This window comes from Chrysemys picta, chromosome 2 (genome assembly GCF_011386835.1).
Source record: "Chrysemys picta bellii isolate R12L10 chromosome 2, ASM1138683v2, whole genome shotgun sequence".
In the NCBI taxonomy this organism is placed as follows: Eukaryota; Metazoa; Chordata; order Testudines; family Emydidae; genus Chrysemys; species Chrysemys picta.
Genome location: NC_088792.1, coordinates 73,207,997 through 73,229,484, shown reverse-complemented (window position 1 = coordinate 73,229,484; position 21,488 = coordinate 73,207,997). Strand labels below are relative to the sequence as shown.

Genomic DNA, 21,488 nt, shown 5'->3' with positions numbered 1-21,488 from the left:
CCGCGGGGTCGGGCCACCGAGGGGGTGCGCTGGGCCGCGGGGCCGGGAGCCGGGGGGTCGGGCCGGGAGCTGGGCCGCCGGGGGGGTGCGCTGGGCCGCGGGGCCGGGAGGTCGGGCCGGGAGCCGGGCCGCCGGGGGGGTGCGCTGGGCCGCGGGGCCGGGAGGTCGGGCCGGGAGCCGGGCCGCCGGGGGGGTGCGCTGGGCCGCGGGGCCGGGGGGTCGGGCCGGGAGGTCGGGCCGGGAGCCGGGCCGCCGGGGGGGTGCGCTGGGCCGCGGGGCCGGGAGCCAGGGGGTCGGGCCGGGAGCTGGGCCGCCGGGGGGGTGCGCTGGGCCGCGGGGCCGGGAGGTCGGGCCGGGAGCCAGGCCGCCGGGGGGGTGCGCTGGGCCGCGGGGCCGGGAGCCGGGGGGTCGGGCCGGGAGTCGGGCCGCCGGGGGGGTGCGCGGGGCCGGGCCGGGGCCGCGGGGCTGGGCCGCCGGGGGGGTGCGCTGGGCCGCGGGGCCGGGGGGGTGTGCTGGGCCGGGCCGGGAGCCGGGCCGGGGCCGCGGGGTCGGGCCGCCGAGGGGGTGCGCTGAGCCGCGGGGCCGGGAGCCGGGGGGTCGGGCCGGGAGCCGGGCCGCCGGGGGGGTGCGCTGGGCCGCGGGGTCGGGCCGCCGGGGGGGTGCGCTGGGCCGCCGGGGCCGGGAGCCGGGGGGGTGCGCTGGGCCGCCGGGGCCGGGAGCCGGGGGGGTGCGCTGGGCCGCCGGGGGCCGGCAGTGCTGGGCGGGCCGGGGGTGGTCGGCCGGGGGCCAGGGCCGGCACCCCAGGGCCCGAGCAGACCCAGGCTGGAGCCGCCGGGGGGGCCAGCCTGGGCCGCACCTCCTCCCCCCACAACTCCCCTTACCTGCCCAGGCTTCCCGCGAATCAAATATTCGCGGGAAGCAGGGGAGGGGGCGGAGACTTTGGGGAGGGGGCGGAGTTGGGGCGGGGGAGGGGCGGGGCTGGGGGCGGGGCCAGGGCCCCGTGGAGTGTCCTCCTTTTGGAGGCACAAAATATGGTAACCCTATGTAGTCCACTCCCAATAATAGATGAGGAGATGTCAATTCCAGGAGAGGAAAAGCTGCTTCTGTAATGAGCCAGCCACTCCCAGTCCCTATTCAAGCCCAGATTAATGGTGTTAAATTTGCAAATGAATTTTAGTTCTGCTGTTTCTCTTTGAAGTCTGTTTCTGAAGTTTTTTTGTTCAATGATAGTGACTTTTAAATCTGTAATAGAATGACCAGGGAGATTGAAGTGTTCACTTACTGGCTTATGTATGTTACCATTCCTGATGTCCAATTTGTGTCCATTTATTCTTTTGCGGAGGGACTGTCTGGTTTGGCCAATGTACATGGCAGAGGGGCATTGCTGGCACATGATGGCATATATAACATTAGTGGATGTGCAGGTGAATGAGCCCTTGATGGTGTGGCTGAACAGGGACTGGGAGTGGCTGGCTCATTACAGAAACAGCTTTTCCTCTCCTGGAATTGACACCTCCTCATTTATTATTGGGAGTGGACTACATCCACCCTGATTGAATTGGCCCTGTCAACACTGGTTCTCCACTTGCGAAGTAACTCCCTGCTCTCCATGTGTCATTATATAACGTCTGCATCTGTAACTTTCACTCTATGCATCTGAAGAAGTGAGGTTTTTACCCACGAAAGCTTATGCCCAAATAAATCTGTTAATCTTTAAGGTGCCACCAGACTCCTTGTTGTTTTTACATATTTCCATGTGTAAATTAAAATGGTGTAAACATGATGACAAAATGCTAATGAATTGGCCATTAGTATATCATGTTGAAGCAGGCCACAGGCTTTATTAAATGCTTTGGTGGGCTGTGAACGGCCCATGGGCCGGAAGTTGGGCATCCTTGCCATGCATGATCACAGCTCAAAATCAAATTCCTGAGCAAAAGCCTTTCCATGGGCTTCATTCAAGGTACAAGGGTTTTTTTTGTTAATTTTAGAACTAAAATGGCTTAAACTAGGTTATCTTAAATTAGCACTTGAAGAACAAAAAGCTTAGCTGTGTACACATGGCCCCAGACTTTGGCATCTGTAAGGCCTCAGTGGACCGTGGCCACATAATCTGTCTGTTCCACAGATTTAAAGCTGAGATTCAACACTTACAAATTTCCTTCTTTGAAATCAGGCCGCAACTCCATACATTTTCATAAGATCATGATAGCAACAGAAACAGCTTCAGACCTCTGAAGAGAAGACAGGCACCTTCCCTGTGTGAATGACTGGCTAATCAGAGCTTCATGTCCTTTCCAGATGTTCAAAAAGCCATTCTCTACTTGTTCCAAGGAAACTTTCATAGTAGAAGTGTATTAGCAGTCATGTAGAAATCTTTCCACACTTTTTCACATCCCTATAGGTTGGATCTGCAGAGTTTTACGGTGACGCCTTTCAGCATCAAGTTTTTCATTTTGTTTAAAAGCTTTTCACTTTCTATGTCTATGATTGTTTCCCCATCCCTGGCTTGAATGGGGATGGAGGTTAAAACTCTGGAAGAGGTTGGATGCATGTTTCTCTTCCTGCTGCAGAACATTTGGTTTAGAGTGATAGTCAAGGGAGATGGATAGCATAGAATATACACTATATATGTGCACACTGTATATATAATTTGTAACCCTAGCATGCCTCTAACAAAGTAATAACATATAATTCCTCCACCCAAAATTACAACTGGCAAAATTGTTGTTGGCCTTTTTAAAGCTATTCATGATTTTTTTACATGCTTCTATTGCTTTGCTTTCTTAAACTACTAAATAGTTCACTGCTTGCCACCATGTAAATGGCCCATTCCTCTTAAGTCGTTGATGTTATGTACCAACTACTGTTCCATGTAGCGCCCACATACAGTTTGCTTTGGTAAAATAATTGATGGTTTGTCATCTGTTTGTTTTGTTTATTTTTAATGGCAGCATTTTTCTCTCTATATACAAACCCCCATGCACACACACAAATATTGTAGCCTAGAATTTTCAAACCTGTGTGCCAAAAGCAAAAAACTGAGACCATATTTAAGATCCTAAATAAAGTAAGGCCTCTTATTAGGTGCCTAAATATGGCTACAGAAACCTAACTGTAGGCTTCCAGAATTGAAAGTGTTTGTCCTAGAGTCTAATTATAAGAACAAAGGTGTCTTCAAAGTGGACATAATTAATTTATGCAATGTTCATTAATCATTTTGTTATCTGTGTTCATCTGGTATTCTAACCACTGAATTGAAATGATATACCTTAAAAACTGGAGGCTAAGGTTTTACCCCTGCACTGTGGTACCCCTACCAGTGTGTAGCAGCACTAAAATCAGTATAACCTCTGTGGAGGACCTCAAGGAAAACCTACAACTATAGGAAGTGATATTGGCATTTCAGTAGGTAGCATGCTTTCCTTTCAGCCAGTAATGAACCAGGGAACCAGCACGCTGTTACTCGGTGTTGTACTGCTGGCAATGTTTACTTTCAGATGAGATCTCATACTGAACTCCTGACTTTTTGTGGTCATCAAAGATCCTATGACATTTTTCAAAACAGTAGTAGTGTAAACCCCAGTGTCTTGTCCAAATTTTGCCTAAGTGAGATATTCTTTACTTTCATATTTGATTATTCCTGACTTCCACGCTGACTCGTGGAATCAGAGAGATTGTATCATAATAATTCAGAAGCTTTAGAAAAGAAGCCAGCTCCTTGAAGTGAGTGCTATTCCAGTTTGAGACTGGACAAAGGCAATCTGAATTAATTGAATGACTCATGGCCAGAAAGCTGGGGTGTAGAAGGAGAAGGATCACTTCATTTCCCTCACAGCTGCAGTAAAGTATCATACAAATTTCTAAGACCACAGCTGATCAAGTTCAGATGTAGTTTTCTGCAAATGACGCTTTTGCTTGCTCCTTTTACTTTGCTAAAGGTCCTTCAGCCTGTCACCAAGAATTAAAAGAGGCACCTAGTATACCTTTGGCCATAGTATAAATAATACATATAATAATAATGTGTTAATATGATGTGTGGTTAATTTATTTATTTTTAAACTTCCTCCTCATGTGGATTTCATCTACCTCATGGAAATCTGAAAGAATCCATTAAAACTAACCTTTTATGTGCCTGGATTGTTTTATGGCAACTCTCCAGTTTTATTGCTTATCATCGCAGTTTGCCACTCCTTCCCATTTACCTCTATTTTTTCATTTATATTCCCTTTACTATTTTTTTCTTTCATTAGCTGTCACAAAACTACATATTCAGTCATTGAAATCTAGGGTGAAATCCTGGGCCCTGGGTCAATTGCAGAAGAACTCCAATTGACTTCAGTGGGGCCAGGATTTCACCCATATTCATCAAGTAGTGAGAGCATCAGACCCTGTGCATGAGACAGTTGCTGCTGGTTAACTTGCAAATGGGCTACCATATCCCTCTAGATATTATTTTCCTCTGATTCATTTTTCCCTGTAAGTAATTAGGAACTTCTGTTTACTTGAGCGTAATCCTGCCCAAGTTCCTAAGGAGATATACATAGCTAACTTAATCCCCAGTGTATCTGCACTGCAAATGGTAGCTGGCACTGATCTAGTCCGTCAAAAAAGCAACTGCACGGGTTCGTACGGAAGAGCTTGTTGTTTTATGATATCTGTCAACAACAAGCCGGTATAAAGGTAATACAGTATGTGCTGTACTTTTGGATAGGTCACAATGCCAGCTGTAGACTTTATCTTTAGCTTTTGTTACACATTAATATGAACACCATTTGCAACAGTCATTGCTTCCAAAAATGAAATCTGTTTTTCCTGTCATGTAATTACCTTTAAGTGTAAGCCACAAAAAAACGCCGTTGAGGTTGAGTATGATGTGAATTATGAAACATTGTGCCACTGATCTTTGTGAAGGATTCTATTCTTTCTCAAGGACATTATCTTTCATTGTGTTCACTATAAGATTAAACGTAAGCAGTGAAAATTCTGTTTTACATTCTGTATTAAAAATTGTTGTATATTATAGGTGGAGCAGTAGTGATCCCTGTAGTTAAGGTAGGCTAACAGTTTTCATTATAACTCTGTTTTCAGTTGCTTGTAACTTTGACAAACTTCATTTATTCAAGCCAGAATTTCCCATACTTGGTTTCTACTTAAACATTATACTGGTGCTGTCAGATAGTAGAGTTATTCCTTCAACTCACGTTATAGAGGACTGTGGCATGGATCTGATGGTCCTGAGTTCAGACCCTGCTTTCAACCCACATGGACTAGGGGGCTCATTACCATTACACACAATGGAATTTCTTTGTTTTTTCAGTTTTTTTTTTTTTTGAACCTGAAGAAAATCCACTCCCAAAAACTGTTAAAAGAATGTTGCTAAAGTTGCAAAATCTAGCTAGACCCTCCCCACCCACCAGATTTCAGAGCCCAGGCTCCATCCCAAGCAGGAATGCCTACACTGCTATTTTTAGCCACATGGTTGGAGCCCCACAAACCCGAGTCAGTTGACCCGGGCTCTGACACTCACTGCCATGTTTTTTGTTTGTTTGGTTGGTTTTTTGCAGCGTAGGCGTGCTCTTATTCTTCTCTATTGAAATACCAGACGGCCCGTGGCGGTGGCACCAGGTTATAGTCGTTCCAGCACTAGATCAGAGATTTTTGTCTGTATTGAGTTTGACATTTTTAAATGTATGAAATTTAGGCTATAATTCACATCTGCTTGCATTTGTTATGTGGAGAACCATATGTACCTCTGGCCAATGACGCGACAGAGCTGGTGTTTATACATAACAAGCAGGTCTTTCTGTACTAGTTCTGCCCCTTGCAAACGTTAAACACAACAGATAGTAGGAACTCCAAGTAGGAAACTCCAAGGAGGAAATTTCTTCATATTTCTTGGGGAAGGAAACATTACCATGATGCAGTATGGAAAAGAAAAAATGTTCTCTGACGTGCAACTCACAGGAAGAAAAGAAACTTCAACCTTGCTTGGAACAGACAGTTTTATCACACACAGCAAATTAGAGCATAACACACATTAAAGCCTTCTGCCCCCAAGACATTAGTACATAAGATGAGTTGGGTTTTAGTTTAGTTTTGCTTATTTGTTTTGTTTTTTCATTTTCCTTGTTCTTTAGTTGTGCCTTTCTTATTTAAAAATCATCTAGATATACTGGATTGGGCCCGTGCAAATCTAGCCTACTTGATCAACCTACCGTGAACCCTTAGTCATAATCCTGATTACATTTGCCTTAGCTGATCTCTCTGATACCAGCCCACTTTTGTGCCCTTAGATGCTTGTATATTTTAGTGTTTTTTTTTAAAAAACACCATAGCACTTGCTGCCCAGTTTATAATAAAATGTGCAAATCAGAGGAGGCAAGGCTGTGTAAAAGATTCACTGTTTTGAGTCATTTGTTTTCCAAGGAAGTCAGTTAGATGCAAGTGAGAGACTAATGTATTTGTCTGCTGCAACTACATTGATCATGTCCAAGCAGAAACTGTGGTAGATTTTGAACTCCTTTTAGGTTTAAAATAATTTTTTTCAATGACAGCAGATTGCTGTGTAACAGTAAAAATAACAATTCAGTATTGTGTGTGTATATATATACATCAGTCTGCATCTTACTGACCCCTTTTTACTAATTTGAGTTGTAACTGAGGGATTAGTATAAACAACGACCTCTCAGCGTGTTACTGTTCTGCCTAGTTACCCGCGGCTCAGTTATGGCCTTGTGCGGAGGGAGCAAAGGAGGGAAGAAAATACTTGTACCACTAATGTGGTATCGATGGAGTAAGCTCCTAGCACAATGGAACAATTTGGTTAACATCTGGTGCTACCACAATATAGATGTTTAAGAATAATAATCATTATCATCATAAAATGCCTGTATCCGGTGTAATGGGCTAGATCTTTAGCTGGTGTAGGATCTGGCTCAGTGCTTTAAGGGTCACTGTGAGGAGCGCATTGAACAGCAGCTGCTGTTCAAACCATCCTGCTCGTCAGTGCACAGGATCAGGACTATAGACACACCCCCTCAGCCCACCCCCAGAAATACCTCTTGGAGTCAGTAAAAGCTGATGGCAGCCCTGCCCCTCCCATTTACTGGTAGCAGCCATATTATGGTTCCCTATTGCCCAGATGCACCAAGGAGGAGGAAGGAGAATGTGGAAGATTGCTGTGCCCTCTTCTCCACTAGCACACCCATTAGTACCCATTAGTACATTGAAATAGAGAAACGGAAAAAATGTGAGTAGGTTTATTTAAGTTAATAAACAAGTGAATGATGGCTGTAGTCACTGGGGCTTTGATAGCCCTGTGTATATTGAGGTTCAAATAACACTCTGTGTATAGCGCCTAGATTTATATTTATTTTTTCTGTTTACCTTCTTTCCTTGTTTTTTCCACCTTCACCTTTAGTCACAGATCCTGTTTGCAAATATTTGTAATGCCGTTTACTTTGGGCTGTGTTCAGGAAAAAGCACCAAGAAAGCTCTGCAGATTCCCCAGGCTACACAGATCTTGAAGCTGCTCCTTATTTCAAAGGAATACTCCTCCCCTTCAATAGAGCAAAAGAATAGGGACTGTGGTAGTGCTTGGTCCATGCACTAGGGCAAAAGGGAAGGACAGCTCCTTGCAGCCACCCCTTCTTGCAGAGCTGCCCATGGAGAAAGCACCCTCCGGCTCCATCCAGTTTATTCTCACTATTCCCCTCTTAGATATGTATGTGAATAGTAGTATCCCCATTTTATAGAGGAATCTGAAGAGAGATGTGAAGTGACTCACTCAGGGCACCACAAAGCTGGGAATACAATTCAAGACACAATGTTCTCTTTATTGAAGGAAATGCTGCTGACAAATTAAGGCACAATGTGTTGAAGAAAAGGGTATAAGATAAATAATATTGTTCTGTAATGGTGAAACAAACCCACATTTTAACAAGCTAGACCATAATGAAATATTGGAAAAGGCCACACCATAATAACGTGGGAAAAGAAGACAAAATGAGTGATCCCTCTGTGGCAGGTCCTTTCCCTTTGTAGAAATTTGAAAGTATGAGAAATGCCAACAAGTTCATAAGAGAAGATAGTCCTATCAATCAGGCACTTTAAAAGATGATTACTAAATTAACTAATCCATAAATTAAATATTTTCCCCAACACAGCAAGAGCCCATCTGTAATGGATGCTCACTACAATATGTTCTGCACCCTTGAATTAGCTTGTGCTTGGACAAAACCTCCACTGAAGTGTTAATAGGAGTTTTGCCTCAGTAAACATTGCAAGATTTGGCCCAGCGGCAACAGCAAAACTCTACTTTCTTTCTAACTGAACGTTCAAACGAGGCAAATTTTCAAACAGTCAGAGCCCAGGAGCAATACACAAACATAAGGGTGCAGCTCCTCAGCTGATTTTTACATACAGTTACTGTGCTGTAATTGATGAATGCAAGTTTGGTATTTAGGCATGCAAACGGCCAGTTGGGTACCAAACACACACACAGTCGTGGAATCATAATTGTTCTTTTTGCACATTGCTCCGGGTTTTTGTTGTTTTCAAAAACAGACTCTCATTGTGGGCCAGAATGTGATGCCTTTGCCCATGCTGAGTAATAGCTTACTCCACAACAGTCCCATTGACTTCAGTGGCACTGCTCATAGTGTAAAATGCTACTTAATATAAATGCGGGTATCACAGTCTGGCCTTATCCGTTAACTGCTAACTGTAGATGGTAAACTCCTGATCATGCAAGTTGCTTAGGGTTACCATACGTCCGTTTTTTCCCGGACATGTCCGGCTTTTCGGCAATCAAACCCCCGTCCGGGGGGAATTGCCAAAAAGCCGAACATGTCCGGGAAAATGCCGGCTGGGCACTTCCCCTCCCGTGGCTGCTCTGCTCCTCCCCTGACTCTTCAGCTCTGTTTAAGAGCCGGGCTGCCCGAGCGCTACCGGCTTCGGGCAGCCCCCTTGCCTCTGGACCCCAGCCGCCGGCCGGGCACTTCCCCTCCCGGGCTCCGGCGGCGCAGGGTCCGGAGGCATGGGGGCTGCCTGAAGCCGGTAGCGCTCAGGCAGCTCGGCTCTTAAACAGAGCCGAAGAGTCAGGGGAGGAGCAGAGCCTCCGGCCGCGGCGGCTCTGCTCCTTCCCTGATTCTTCGGCTCTGTTTAAGAGCCGAGCGCTATGGGCTTTGGGCAGCCCCCATGCCTCCGGACCCTGCGCTGCCAGAGCCCGGGAGGGGAAGTGCCCGGCCGGGGGCGCAGGGTCCGGAGGCATAGGGGCTGCCCGAAGCCCAAGCGCTACCGGCTTCACGGTTTGCCGGGCAGCCTCCAGACCCTGCGCCCCAGGCTGGGCGCTTCCCCTCCCTGGCTCCATCTGTGCTGGGGAAGTGCCCGCCGGGGGGCACAGGGTCTGGGGGCTGCCCGGCAAACCGTGAAGCCGGTAGCGCTCGGGCAGCCCTTTTCGCGTGGCTGGGAGTGGGAGGGAGGAGGGGGCGGAGTTGGGGCAGGGATGGGGGGATGGGCGGGGCCAGGGCCCAGTGGAGGGTCCTCTTTTTTTATTTGTTCAATATGGTAACCCTAAAGTTGCTGCATCCTGGCACATCTTTGTGTATGAGTAATCTCAACAACCAAAAAACCATGCATAGAAATAATTTGAAAATGGTACATTATCTTATATGGAAAGCTTCCTGTTGTGATATTAGTTATAACAAATCCTTTTTTCAAAAGCTTTTATTTTGGAAATGAGATTTTGAGATGCAATTTTTTCAAGCAGTTTTCCCCCTTTCATGTCTTTCTACACACAGTGGTCCAAATTTATCCCTGGTCTAACTTCACTAAGGTTAATGGAGTTGTACTATGTAAGGATGTATTTGGCCCAATATTTCCAATCAGCTATATCACACTCTGTGTGTGTTAGGCTTTATTTTATGGAGAATTTGGGAATAGGTTCACCTTCCATCTTGAGCTATTCTCAGTGGCCTGCCCTCCACACTGTTACTGCTTCTAGCTTCCAGCCTCTAACCTGTTCACTAATATAGTTCAGCTGGGAATACACCTCTCCAATTTTGTTTTCTTTTTAATTTCCTTTGAGATTGCTGAATTCTAAGAAGTGTTGACAAAAGCTGAATGCAACAGCTATTAGGAGAGAACTCCTGGTAGCTCAGGAACCTTAGTTAAGTAAAGAGGAACCTTACAACACTAAATAAACTGCAACCACCATGGACATCAGAATGAGACAAGAAAAGACCATTTGATGCTGAGTTATGAAATCCAAAACTGCACAGACAAATTTCAAAGAAATACAAGCTTTGCTCACACAGCTGTTATAGCAACATGGCACATATACAAGCTTGCAAGGCTACAAACGTTAATATTCAAGTCTAAAAGTCCTTGGGATGCTTTAGAAACACAAAGAGAAAAAGATCTTTGATCTTTTTTTTAATGTAAAGACTTCTTTGAAAATTCCTTGGTAAATTTAATAATACAGAGGTATTGAAAAGTGTTCTCTCAGAACATTTCAGGATGCATTGGTCTCTCCAACTGTGGTGGCTCTGTAGCCCACCTTTTTCCTTCTTGTTTATTTTTAAATGCACTTCATAACTAAACCGGAGCCGAGTGGTATATGGTAGAGTAACATGGTAGATGGACTTTTGTGTCAAAAATAAAGTTGGTGAAAAAGACAGAAATTTACTCTGAAAAGGTTCAAGTGTCCAGCTCAGGGGTCAGCAACCTTTCAGAAGTGGTGTTCCAAGTCTTCATTTATTCACTCTAATTTAAGGTTTCACGTGCCAGTAATACATTTTAACGTTTTTAGAAGATCTCTTTCTATAAGTCTATAATATATAACTAAATTATTGTTGTATGTAAAGTAAATAAGGTTTTTAAAATGTTTAAGAAGCTTCATTTAAAATTAAATTAAAATGCAGAGCCCCCAGACCAGTGTCCAGGACCCGGGCAGTGTGAGTGCCACTGAAAATCAGTTCGCGTGCCGCCTTCGGCATGCGTGCCATAGGTTGCCTACCCCTGGTCTAGCTTATGAATCTCAGTTCCAGTCCTTAAATCAACTACTAAGTTATGTAACTGATTTTTTTCATGTCATGTGGGGTTGCCAGGGTTGCAGTGGCTTTTTCATGAAATATGAATAACAAAATATAAAAATATGTATGTGGGTCTGCATATTTGTGTAATCTTGCCAATTTTTGACCCTGTCATTAGCATGGATATACAGTACTAGCCGTACAGGGAGACCACTGGAAAGTGAAATTAATTTAAGAGGTAGTATTTTTTGAGATTCAAGGAATTGTGGAAAACTGCATTACAACACATTGTTCCCTACAGTTTCCTGTATGGTGGGGCCTCAAAAATCTTCAGAATGTTCCTAGAAAGTGTTTATTTTCATATAGTTGCAAATAAGTGCATACAGGTAGAGGTCATAACAAACCCATCTTTTCCTTTAGATTTAAACAAGTATTGAAACTTACAAGGTGTAAACATGTTCAGAATATAAAAGCTGAAATATTTGTGTTTTAATATTTCAATTCTTAAATAATTGTGTCTAACGTTTTCTGAATAGCATCATACAAATGATGCCTTGTCATTGTACCTGCTCTTTGTGTGTCTTTTTGGTCTAATGTGCTGTAGTTACTGACAAAATCAAGTTTGAACTATGGTGAGAACTATAGAGCTAGAAAAGGTAGACAAGAGAAAACTCTATTTTAGTTTCTCCTACCTCAGACATAGTCACTACGTTGTTAGTCAGGTTCTGGTTTCAGAATACTTTTGTGGATAACAAATAGAGATACACAGAACAGAAAGAATGCAGCTTGATTTCCAAATACTAGGCTGAGTATGCACTGATAGCAATTAGAAAAGGATTGCTTTGAATTACAAATTGAGTAAATGTGATATTTGGGAATGAGATATATGGGAATAAGAACAAACACAAAATAACAGTATTTAATAGTCACTTTTCTAACCAGACTCGCATTTTCAAGAGTCCTATAATAGCAATATTCCATTTACTAAAGTACATAGCGATAACTTTCAGAACTTTTAACAACATGTCAAATCTGAAAATCTGATTCTCATAATTGTTTTAAAACTGCTTTATTACCTACTTGCATAGTTAATATACATCCAATTATTGGTTTGTATACAGAGAATTCTCTTGAGTGAAATTCCTGTAAAATTACCTGTTCAGTCCATAAGAATAGCAGAATTTCATCATGATTAATGTAGCAATGAATATCAAATTGACATCCATTGACAATGACTTAAGATGTTCAGTAAACATGTTATAAAACTATTTTACATTTTAATTTTGATTCATGTAATCTAAAATATAAACATTTGTGACTATTGGTCCTGCTTTGAGCAGGGGGTTGGACTAGATGACCTCTTGAGGTCCCTTCCAACTCTGATATTCTATGATTCTATGATTCAATGACTATTTGGAACACCAGCTATGGAATAACATTACTGTAGAACAGGGGTCGGCAACCTTTCAGAAGTGGTGTGCCGAGTCTACACTTATTCGTTCTATTTTAAGGTTTTGTGTGCCAGTAATACATTTTAATGTTTTTAGAAAGTCTCTTTCTATAAGTCTGTAATATATAACTAAACTATTGTCATATGTAAAATAAATAAGGTTTTAAAAATGTTTAAGAAGCTTCATTTAAAATTAAATTAAAATGCAGAGGCCCCAGACCGGTGGCCAGGACCCGGGCAGTGTGTGTGCCACTGAAAATCAGTTCGCGTGCTGCCTTCGGCACGCGTGCCGTAGGTTGCCTACCCCTGCTGTAGAATCTAGCTTTGCTGTCCAGTAGTAAAAAGGAGTTATTTTTAGACACGTAGTTTTATGAACTGACAGTATTTAAATGTTTTATTTAAAACAAATAAATTTCAGGACTGTTGTTAATTAAATATAATAATTGGTGCCTTGTTATTTATTATTATTTATGTATTTGTTATTTGCTTAGGACCACAGTGTTAAAATTCACAAGATAAAATGTGTCTCTCTGATATTGCTCTAGTAACCTCAACTAGAAAAAGGTAGTGGTAGCAAGAGCGGAACTGCTAAGCATGCCCACATAAGAATGTCATACTTAGGTAACAGAGTGTCCCTCAGGTCAGCCTACGCTAAGAGCAAAGTCAAACAAGGCTGAATCCTTGATGTTTTGTGTTTTAAGTATCTGAAAATTGTACACGACCAGCCTCGACCCACAAGACCTCAAATGATCATATGAGCGAGGCAATAAATTGATGGTAACTTGCCCCGGGCCCATGTTCTAGTTGTGGTGTTGATGAAAGTTGCATCAAGTGGTAACCTGTGCATGTAGATCCAGCTCTCTTTTCAGGCTTAACAGAGGGGGAAATCATTGCATTTAATTGCATTGAAGGGAAACTGACTACGGTGGCTGAAAGTGCATGGCTGAAAAGCTCTGCATCTTATCAATGCGGTCAAGTGGAGATGCTTGTGAATACCACCAGATCAAGAGAATTGGGAAACCACTTGCTTTCCAAAACTCCACAGCTCAGCAAGATCTTGGCAATGCCAACAGTTTGTCAGCCAGTGCTTGTCAACCCACCAAAAAATGGCCTTCCAGCCTGGGATAGGCTGGTACATCTTCCTGACAGATATCACAAATGGAATTTTGTAGATATAACAGAAAATCGCTTGTGTAGGAAAAGACATTCCAGAAATGATATGCTGAGAAATGGACAGCAATCTTCACAGTTTCTACATGCTTCAGTTTGGACTAGTTCAATATTACATCCAGGTCATACAGAAGTGAATATTCAAGGCAGGTCAAGTGCCCAGGAGTACGATATAGAAGAAAAAAAATGTAAAGGTAATTAGAATTATTATTTAGAACATAACAAATATTTAAAAAGAAAAGAAGCCAGAGTGTGTGTGGAGTTGGTCAGGCTTTGGCCATAGATAACAGCTTTGTAATATGGGACAATCTAGCTACGGATGTTTTTCATGGCAATAGTTGTGGCTTTCAGTTTATCCTGAGAGTATTTCATCTTTGTATATTTTAATATATTTGTAAAGAACTAAAGTGATGTACAATTTGAAATGTATTTTAAAAATTAATTTGCTATATACATTATATAACTAATTCCTGATGTCCCTTTAAAAAGGTTCCCCCCCCTTTGAACCCTGACCAAAATTATTTCTTTTTGTGCCTGGCCTTTGTATAGTGAATATTCTTTTCCTTGAGTAGGCAGTAGTATTGAAAGTTCTGTTTTAGGATGGTCCTGTTTGTCCAAGCTAGAGCAGAGTTGTGAGGGGGGTGTTATGCCTTGTAAATGCGTAACTGTCACCACAAATTTGGTGGTTTTGTGGTTTATATTCCTTTTTAAACTGGAATAAATAGTTCGTCAGTGCTCTTCTCTCAAAGAAATAAATATATGTGCATCATGCTCTGAGGGAGGGAACAACAAGTTGTTTTCTTTTACTTAAAGTCTTGCGTCACTCCAGGAGGAAAGATTATAGTGTCAGGAAGGATATCACCTCATGAAAAAGTTAAACTGGTCTAAGTACCTGATTTCTTTAGATTTAGCTGCTCTTTACCTCAGAATGCCTTCTAGCTAACAGATGTCAGGTGTTGATCGCTTTAACGTCTTACTAAGGGCTGTCTGAAGTCTGCAGAATACAGACAGCTCCATCAAGGGTTCTATTAATTAAGTTGTGTGTTAAACTGTTTTAATACAATTATCCGTTCTTCATTTTTGAATGAAAAGAACTTTTTACCTCAAAATTGTCTTGAGGGAAGACAACTTGAAAAAAGGTGCACATTTTAAGTAGCAGTAGTTACTTTGTCAAGAGATAAGCTGTCTAATTAACTAATGTCTTTTAACAGTGTCTTCCGATTATGAGACATGAGGGGACTTAACAAATTGGGTTGCCTTGGTCATCGGACTATAATTGTACTTACCAATGTTTGTTCAGTACTAGTCTTAAAAGTTTTCAAAAATCGTTGAAGAATTTGCCTGTTTGTGCCATTTTGTCAGCAAACTATCAATAAACAATTTATTTGTGACAAGACATGAGAGCATCCTACACTGGAATGAGCTATAAGGAAATAATCAAATAATGGCCAGGGTGAGCCCACAGAAAATTCTGGATTATGAAAAGAGACTACTTCATTCTTTGTAAACCAAATTTCTTCAAATTCATCAAGGGCTCTTATCCTAACTGAGGACTAAGTTCATGACTAGTCTGAACTTTTCAGTATAAAATTAACTGTTTTTAGTTAACCAAATAGAAAAAGGGATATTAAATCTTGGAATGAAAGACAAATCACACTGGTGTTTTATCTTACTACAGTCTTGGTGGAATGTCATAGCCAAAATGCTATTCTTTAATAGGTCTTTGATTCCACTGAGATGCATGCCCCTAAACACCAAATGCTAACATTGAAATGAGACAACAGTGCATAGTATCTGATATATGTACTTTGTGATTATAATAGTGACACATTGGTGGTTAAAAATAGGGCAAATACTATAAAGATTGCACTTTCTGCTCATATAAGTGGTGAATATGTTATTTGGACTCTGAAGTTTGAGCTGAACATAGCTTTATTTAAGAAATAAATCTCGTTTTCTGTGTTATCCAGCATAATATAGGAATTGGAGAGCCAGAACTAGGAACCTAATATGGTTGGCTGATATCTGGGCACATCAAAGAGAGATTGCATCTGTCATTGGATTGGCATTTAAGAATTTTTTTTTCTTTTAAAATTTGTTCTGTGATAAAAGTTTGTGTTTTGAACAGTGTCCTGAGCCTAAAGCGTGGGATACATATAACTGTAATACAAAATAAAGAGTCAAGTAGATCAAAAACACACATTTTTTAAAAAGTAGGGACTCATTATACCATATGGGCACAGGTATAGGTGTATTTGGCAGAGAAAGATATGGTGGAAACCTTGTCTAGAGCCAGAGCCACACTAATAGATTTGCCAAAGCGAACAGTTGATGGTGTAAATTGTACTTTCTTTACAGTACACAAAGATAAACATTGTCCTGAATCAACTCCACAGTATGCAATATGAGACCACAGCATGCAGACAGTTTGCATTGTAATTTCTTCAAAGAATAGTACAGAATAGTGGGTTTTGTCAGAACTGGCATAGAAAACATATGCTGGCATTCTTTTAAAGGTAAAAGAACATCAAATTGGTGTGATTAATGAGTGAAATGTGGGTTAGTATTTTAAAATACAATACTGTGTTGTCACTTGTAATCATATAAATATGGCACGAAGAAAGGAATATAATGGCCATAATAACACAAAAGAAACAAAATGCATATAATTGTATTCAAAAACCAGGAGATGATAATATTACTTTGTACAACAACACTAGAATTCTGAAATATGTGGTAATCCTTCATGCTAAATGTTCAAATGTGCAAAAATATATTGACCACATAAATATTTATTTATATTTAAATATTTAAATATTAAATATTAAATATTTAAATATTTGCATCCGAAGAAGTGGGCTGTAGTCCACGAAAGCTTATGCTCTAATAAATTTGTTAGTCTCTAAGGTGCCACAAGTACTCCTGTTCTTCTTTTTGCGGACACAGACTAACACGGCTGCTACTCTGAAACCTATAAATATTTTTCTCCATCAGTATATACAGTTCAGGGCCAAAGACATCATAAGACCCTTCCCTATAGTCCTTAGGGGATTCCCGTCGAGTCCTGAATAATTTATATGCTGTGTGATGCAATCCATATGATGGTGATTCAGAATGTTTTTAAAAAGGGAGCTGGGGTGTCATGCACCGAACTGAGATAACATAGACCATAGCCAGACACATTCAGGTTGCAAACAGTCAAGAGAATACAACCCTTCTGGGGAATAGGGCACTCAAATGGTAAATTATACTCTACAGGTGTTGAATGTGTTTAATGGCTCTGCTTCTGCATGTGTCAGTGTTCTGGGTTGTCTTGGACACTGTGCTGATGAAATCATTGCCTACGTAGGAATAATCACAGAAGTGTTTTTTTTAATGTTTATGTATGTTATTTTTTGTTGTTTTTATTCACAAATGAAAGAATCCACTATCCATTTAAATCAAAAAACCAAAATACAGCTACAATACACAAAAGAAATGGCTGAAGTAGAAATTGTGTGTATTGTTTTCAACTCTGCTTCCAGACTCTTTGGATCCAGTCCTGCGATCCTTCCTTAGGTAATTAGTCCCATTCTGGGACCTGAGTGAGGGCTGTTGGATCAGGCCCTAAGAGATTCAAATGAAAATGTTTCAGCAACATTTTGGTTCTAGTAGTGATGTTAATTTTTGGCACTGTTTTATGATCTGATTTGTTTCCAAGGAAACAAGTGTTTGCAGGACTATCAACCTGAGTTTTATGTTGACAGCTAAATACTAGCATATTGCAAGTGGAGACACTCATGCCCCAATACTTCTTGTCATATATATATATAATTATTATTTTTGGGTCAAAACAGGCCTTTCCCATTTGGGCCCTTTTCTTCACTCTCCCCAGTCTTTTCTAACTTGACTTCTTTGTGTTGTGGTAGTTACTCTCAGAAAAACAGTGCATATTCTGTAGCATAAGTATTATTGATATTATTACAAAAAACAAATAAGATGAGACTTAATGTTAGAGAGAAAGAAAGAGAGAGAGAGAGATCTATTAACAGAGTTCTCCATATCATGGCCATAGATTCTCTATCCTAGGGTATTTTATATCAGTTCTATTCATTTTCAGACAAGAAAGTTAAATTAAATGGATGAGGAAAAGAGATGGGTGAAGGATAATTACTAAGAAGCTGATTGCCTCATTTATCAAAACAAAATCACAAGCGGAAAGTGTCTGCTGGAAACTCCAAACCCAGGTTTGGGAGGTGCTTTTGAGTGGTGCTGAGTGCCCTAAACTGTGACAGAATTTCTGTTAATGGGTCATGAGGGCATTACAGGATCGGGTTCTCAAGCTTCACCTCACATAGTTCCCTCCTCTCTCTAGGAAGAGGCACCACATTCTGGAATCCCCAGGAAATTCTAAGTCTTCCTGGGAAATTCAGGCTGCTTCCCTGCAGATCCCAAGGCAGTAATGCATGTAGCGTGGCATGCCACACTGCAGCCTAACCTTACACTTTTCCACTTGCTTTTTCCTCCCCTCCATCAGTGTAAGGTTCATCCAGCCCTACAGATAGTCTACATCAAAAATATTCTGTCCTTTTTTTGATCATGTACCAAGTCCTTCCTTTCAGAGATGGAATCGGAACTGCATCTACCCTGGCACATTTAGGATCCATAATTCCTCACAACCGCAGCTTCCCCAGTAATAGCACCCATGGAGGCTGTAATGTGGAGAAGGCAGCCATTTTTACTACTGGCCAATGGATATTTCTGACTGGTGGTTTAAACACAGTAAGAACCAAACAGTGCCAGATAACTGTGCTTCAGTAAGCGAAAGACAAATCGCCAGGGTCAGACAACCCAGTGGTAAAAATGCCTGAATCCTGTCTACACTACAGCCTCCAAAGTTATGATCACTGACTGGGTGTGATGGGGTTTACAGACCCTTCACTAAACCAGAGCAAGGCCTGGGGCAATATTGGGGTAGGGAGGCCCCACCCTTTGGGAGTTGTGGGGCATGCTCCGGGCAGAGGGATAGTTTAAAAGGGCACGGACAGCCCAGGGGAAGGCGGGGAGGAGCTACAGGCTGGAGCAGGGAGTGAGGCTGATGTCTGGAGCTTTGGACAGTGTGACTATGACACTGGTGAGAAGATGCTGGAAGCAGTGGTCCAGATTCCTCCCACCCCCTGCTTTAGAGTTGGGAACCCAGGAGAGGCCCCAAAGAGCAGGATTCCCCCATCCCATGGCAGACTAAACTGCTGCTACTGATCACTCCCTAAAGGGAGAGACCAGGAAGGGATGTAACTTGGAATGGACCAACAAGTAGTCTGGACATTAAGCCCTGGGTTGGGACCTGGTGGAGCAGGAGATCCCGGGTCCCCCTGCCTTATCCCCCACTCCCCTCTATCATGACAGAGCCCTGAGGAGAGGAAGAGGGGACCCCCAAGAGGGGCTGATTCTTCCCATATATGACCTCGCAGGGCCCCCTCCAGAACAGAGAGACTAAAGAACTAAAAAGAACTGACCACTTGGCCAGATGGCTTTTGGACTGACTCACTACACTGGGGGAATGCAGGAACTAAATTTGTTGTGTAGATGCAGACCAGTGTAGCCCACAAGTAAGTTTGTTGTCTTGCAAATGAAGCCTGGACTGGCATGTCAGAGTCTCTCAGTGCAACAATCTGTTCTCTGACTCTAGGCAAGATTTTTCTTCCAATTGCTGGAGCACAGTTTTCAGAAATACATATATGTTATACATTATATATGACAGACCCAATACACAATAGGTAATGCTAACCACCTAGATGTTGCAAACATCTTCAACAACTCTTCTAGTCTTTCAGTTTGAATGGATGTGATTTCTCAGTTTCCCACTCCACACTATATAAATGGTTTAATTTCAAGTCTGTATCCCTTAAACTTTATAATATTTATTGTCTAATCTAAATTAGTCTGTTTCTGAACATGTATTGTTCAGGTCTTTCCCCCAAACTCATTTCAAAGAAAAGTGTTGGGGTGCAATCCTGACCCCATTGAAGTCTAAGCTGTACTCAGATTGATTTCAGTGAAGCCAGGATTTCACCCTGAGTATATGAATATTGTAACAGTTACCAATGCACCATCTCAGTTACTTATTTCTTAAAAATGGAGAAAACTATCTGCTTGTTTTTCTAGAATAATGAAAAACTTAAATTCCTTGCAGATTTAGTCAAAGAAGGATTGACACCTACATAATCTTTATCTTTACAATTTGCTAAATATAATTTAGCTCAGATACGCTTGTTAGTCTTTTCAGACTGAAACGTATTACTAATACATGTCTTTACTCAGAAGAGATAGTAATTGCTTAGGGACAAATGCTGCCTTGGGATATGAATGGAGCTAGGATTCTGGCTCACTTTACTGGAAATTACATAAGCATCTGATGGCAAAATTTGTCCTTAATAATCTGTTGATTCTGTATCCATGGAATATATGGAATAAAATACACACAATGTTACATGTCTACTCGAGCTGATACCAGGAAAGGTGTATTTGAAAGGGCTCCCGTACAGACAGTAATATAATTTTTCTGTCTTGACTAGATAAGCAAAGGACTATTTAAACTCTCAGACCTTTTTGAAAAGTCAGTTCATGACTTCCTTGTTAGTACCAAATTAAACAGAAGTAAATGGATTAGATCTTTGGTGTTGGTATTTAAAATGACAATATTTAAAAAAAAAATTAGACTGAACATTTCCCTATGTTCATGTAACTAATTTTTTTAAATGGCTAATAATTAATTTTAGGTTATATCAAGAGTCTAATATATATAATTCATTATTAAATTAAATAACTGAGGATTTATTCAGGTAAACAGTGCTTGAGACATACCAATGGATAACATTTGAACATTTGAGGAAAATATATGCTTAGATATCCTACACAGTTATTCTGTAGCATATAGTTTCATCTTGTTGTGAGCTCTTACATAAATTCACGTTAGGTGAAATGGGAGTTGTGTGTGGTAATCAAAAGAAAATACCCTTCTGCATGTATGGAATGGTTTGTTTCTGGGCAATGAGGGTACTGTATTCTCAGTAGATTAAAAGGTGTGTTTGTGTAACACACACAAACTAATCACATAGCCTATGTTTATGTGTTTCTGCATAAATAAATAATTGCAAAGGTTCCTGGTTATTTTGTTTCAGTGTTATTGTCAAAGAAGGAAACTGTGACAAGTACTAAAATATTTGTGCACTCACATCTGATGTTTACATACAATAAATCATAAAGGAAAAATAGTTCCCAAAATGTTTCCACCAATTTTTTTTTTATTGATTTCTAATGTACATTTTCAGCTTGAGTTGTGGCCTTGGCTCTGTTTAATACTTTTTGGTAAAGAAGTTGCTTTTGTTCTCAAGGGAGAAGAGAAACTCGTTGTTGGGTTTTTTTTGGCCTTTTAAAGAAATTAATAACGTGGCAGAAAAAACGTCAGGCACAAGCAAATCAACATAGTAATATGTGGGGCTCATTTTTCAGTGCCTTACTTAAAACACCCTAAAGGGGACTGATTTTCAGAAATTGCCAAGCATCCATCCTTAAAAAATCAGTCCATTTAAGGTGTCTCAAGTTAGACACCCAAAACCACTCATTAGTTTTGAAAACTTATGGCATAAATTCCAGCTAAAACCAAAATTACACTTACAATGTGTTTTTATAAAGCATATTACTGAAAGCTTAATTTTAAATTATATTTTGTTGAGTTTGAGACATTGAAAAACAGAGGACAGAGGTGTATGGTGCTTTGGGACTTATTTCTGGAAATATTAGTAAACATCCCTTTCTCCAAAAGGTGTGTTGACGCTTTCCACGATGAGAGT

General features: G+C 41.4%; 1 protein-coding gene across 9 annotated transcripts in view; it reads left to right on the top strand.

The window, feature by feature from the left end:
* THRB (thyroid hormone receptor beta) overlaps positions 1 to 21,488 on the top strand; it is a 256,180-nt gene that overhangs the window by 192,787 nt on the left and 41,905 nt on the right. Inside the window, exon 1 of one of the 9 annotated variants that reach the window (XM_042840221.2) lies at positions 13,418 to 13,850. The exons of the other annotated variants lie outside the window; for them this stretch is intronic. Coding sequence (XP_042696155.2) covers positions 13,469 to 13,850 — 382 coding nt within the window. The 5' untranslated portion in view covers positions 13,418 to 13,468. Of the gene's footprint in view, positions 1 to 13,417; positions 13,851 to 21,488 lie in introns of those variants that run through there. 9 annotated transcript variants of the gene reach the window in all.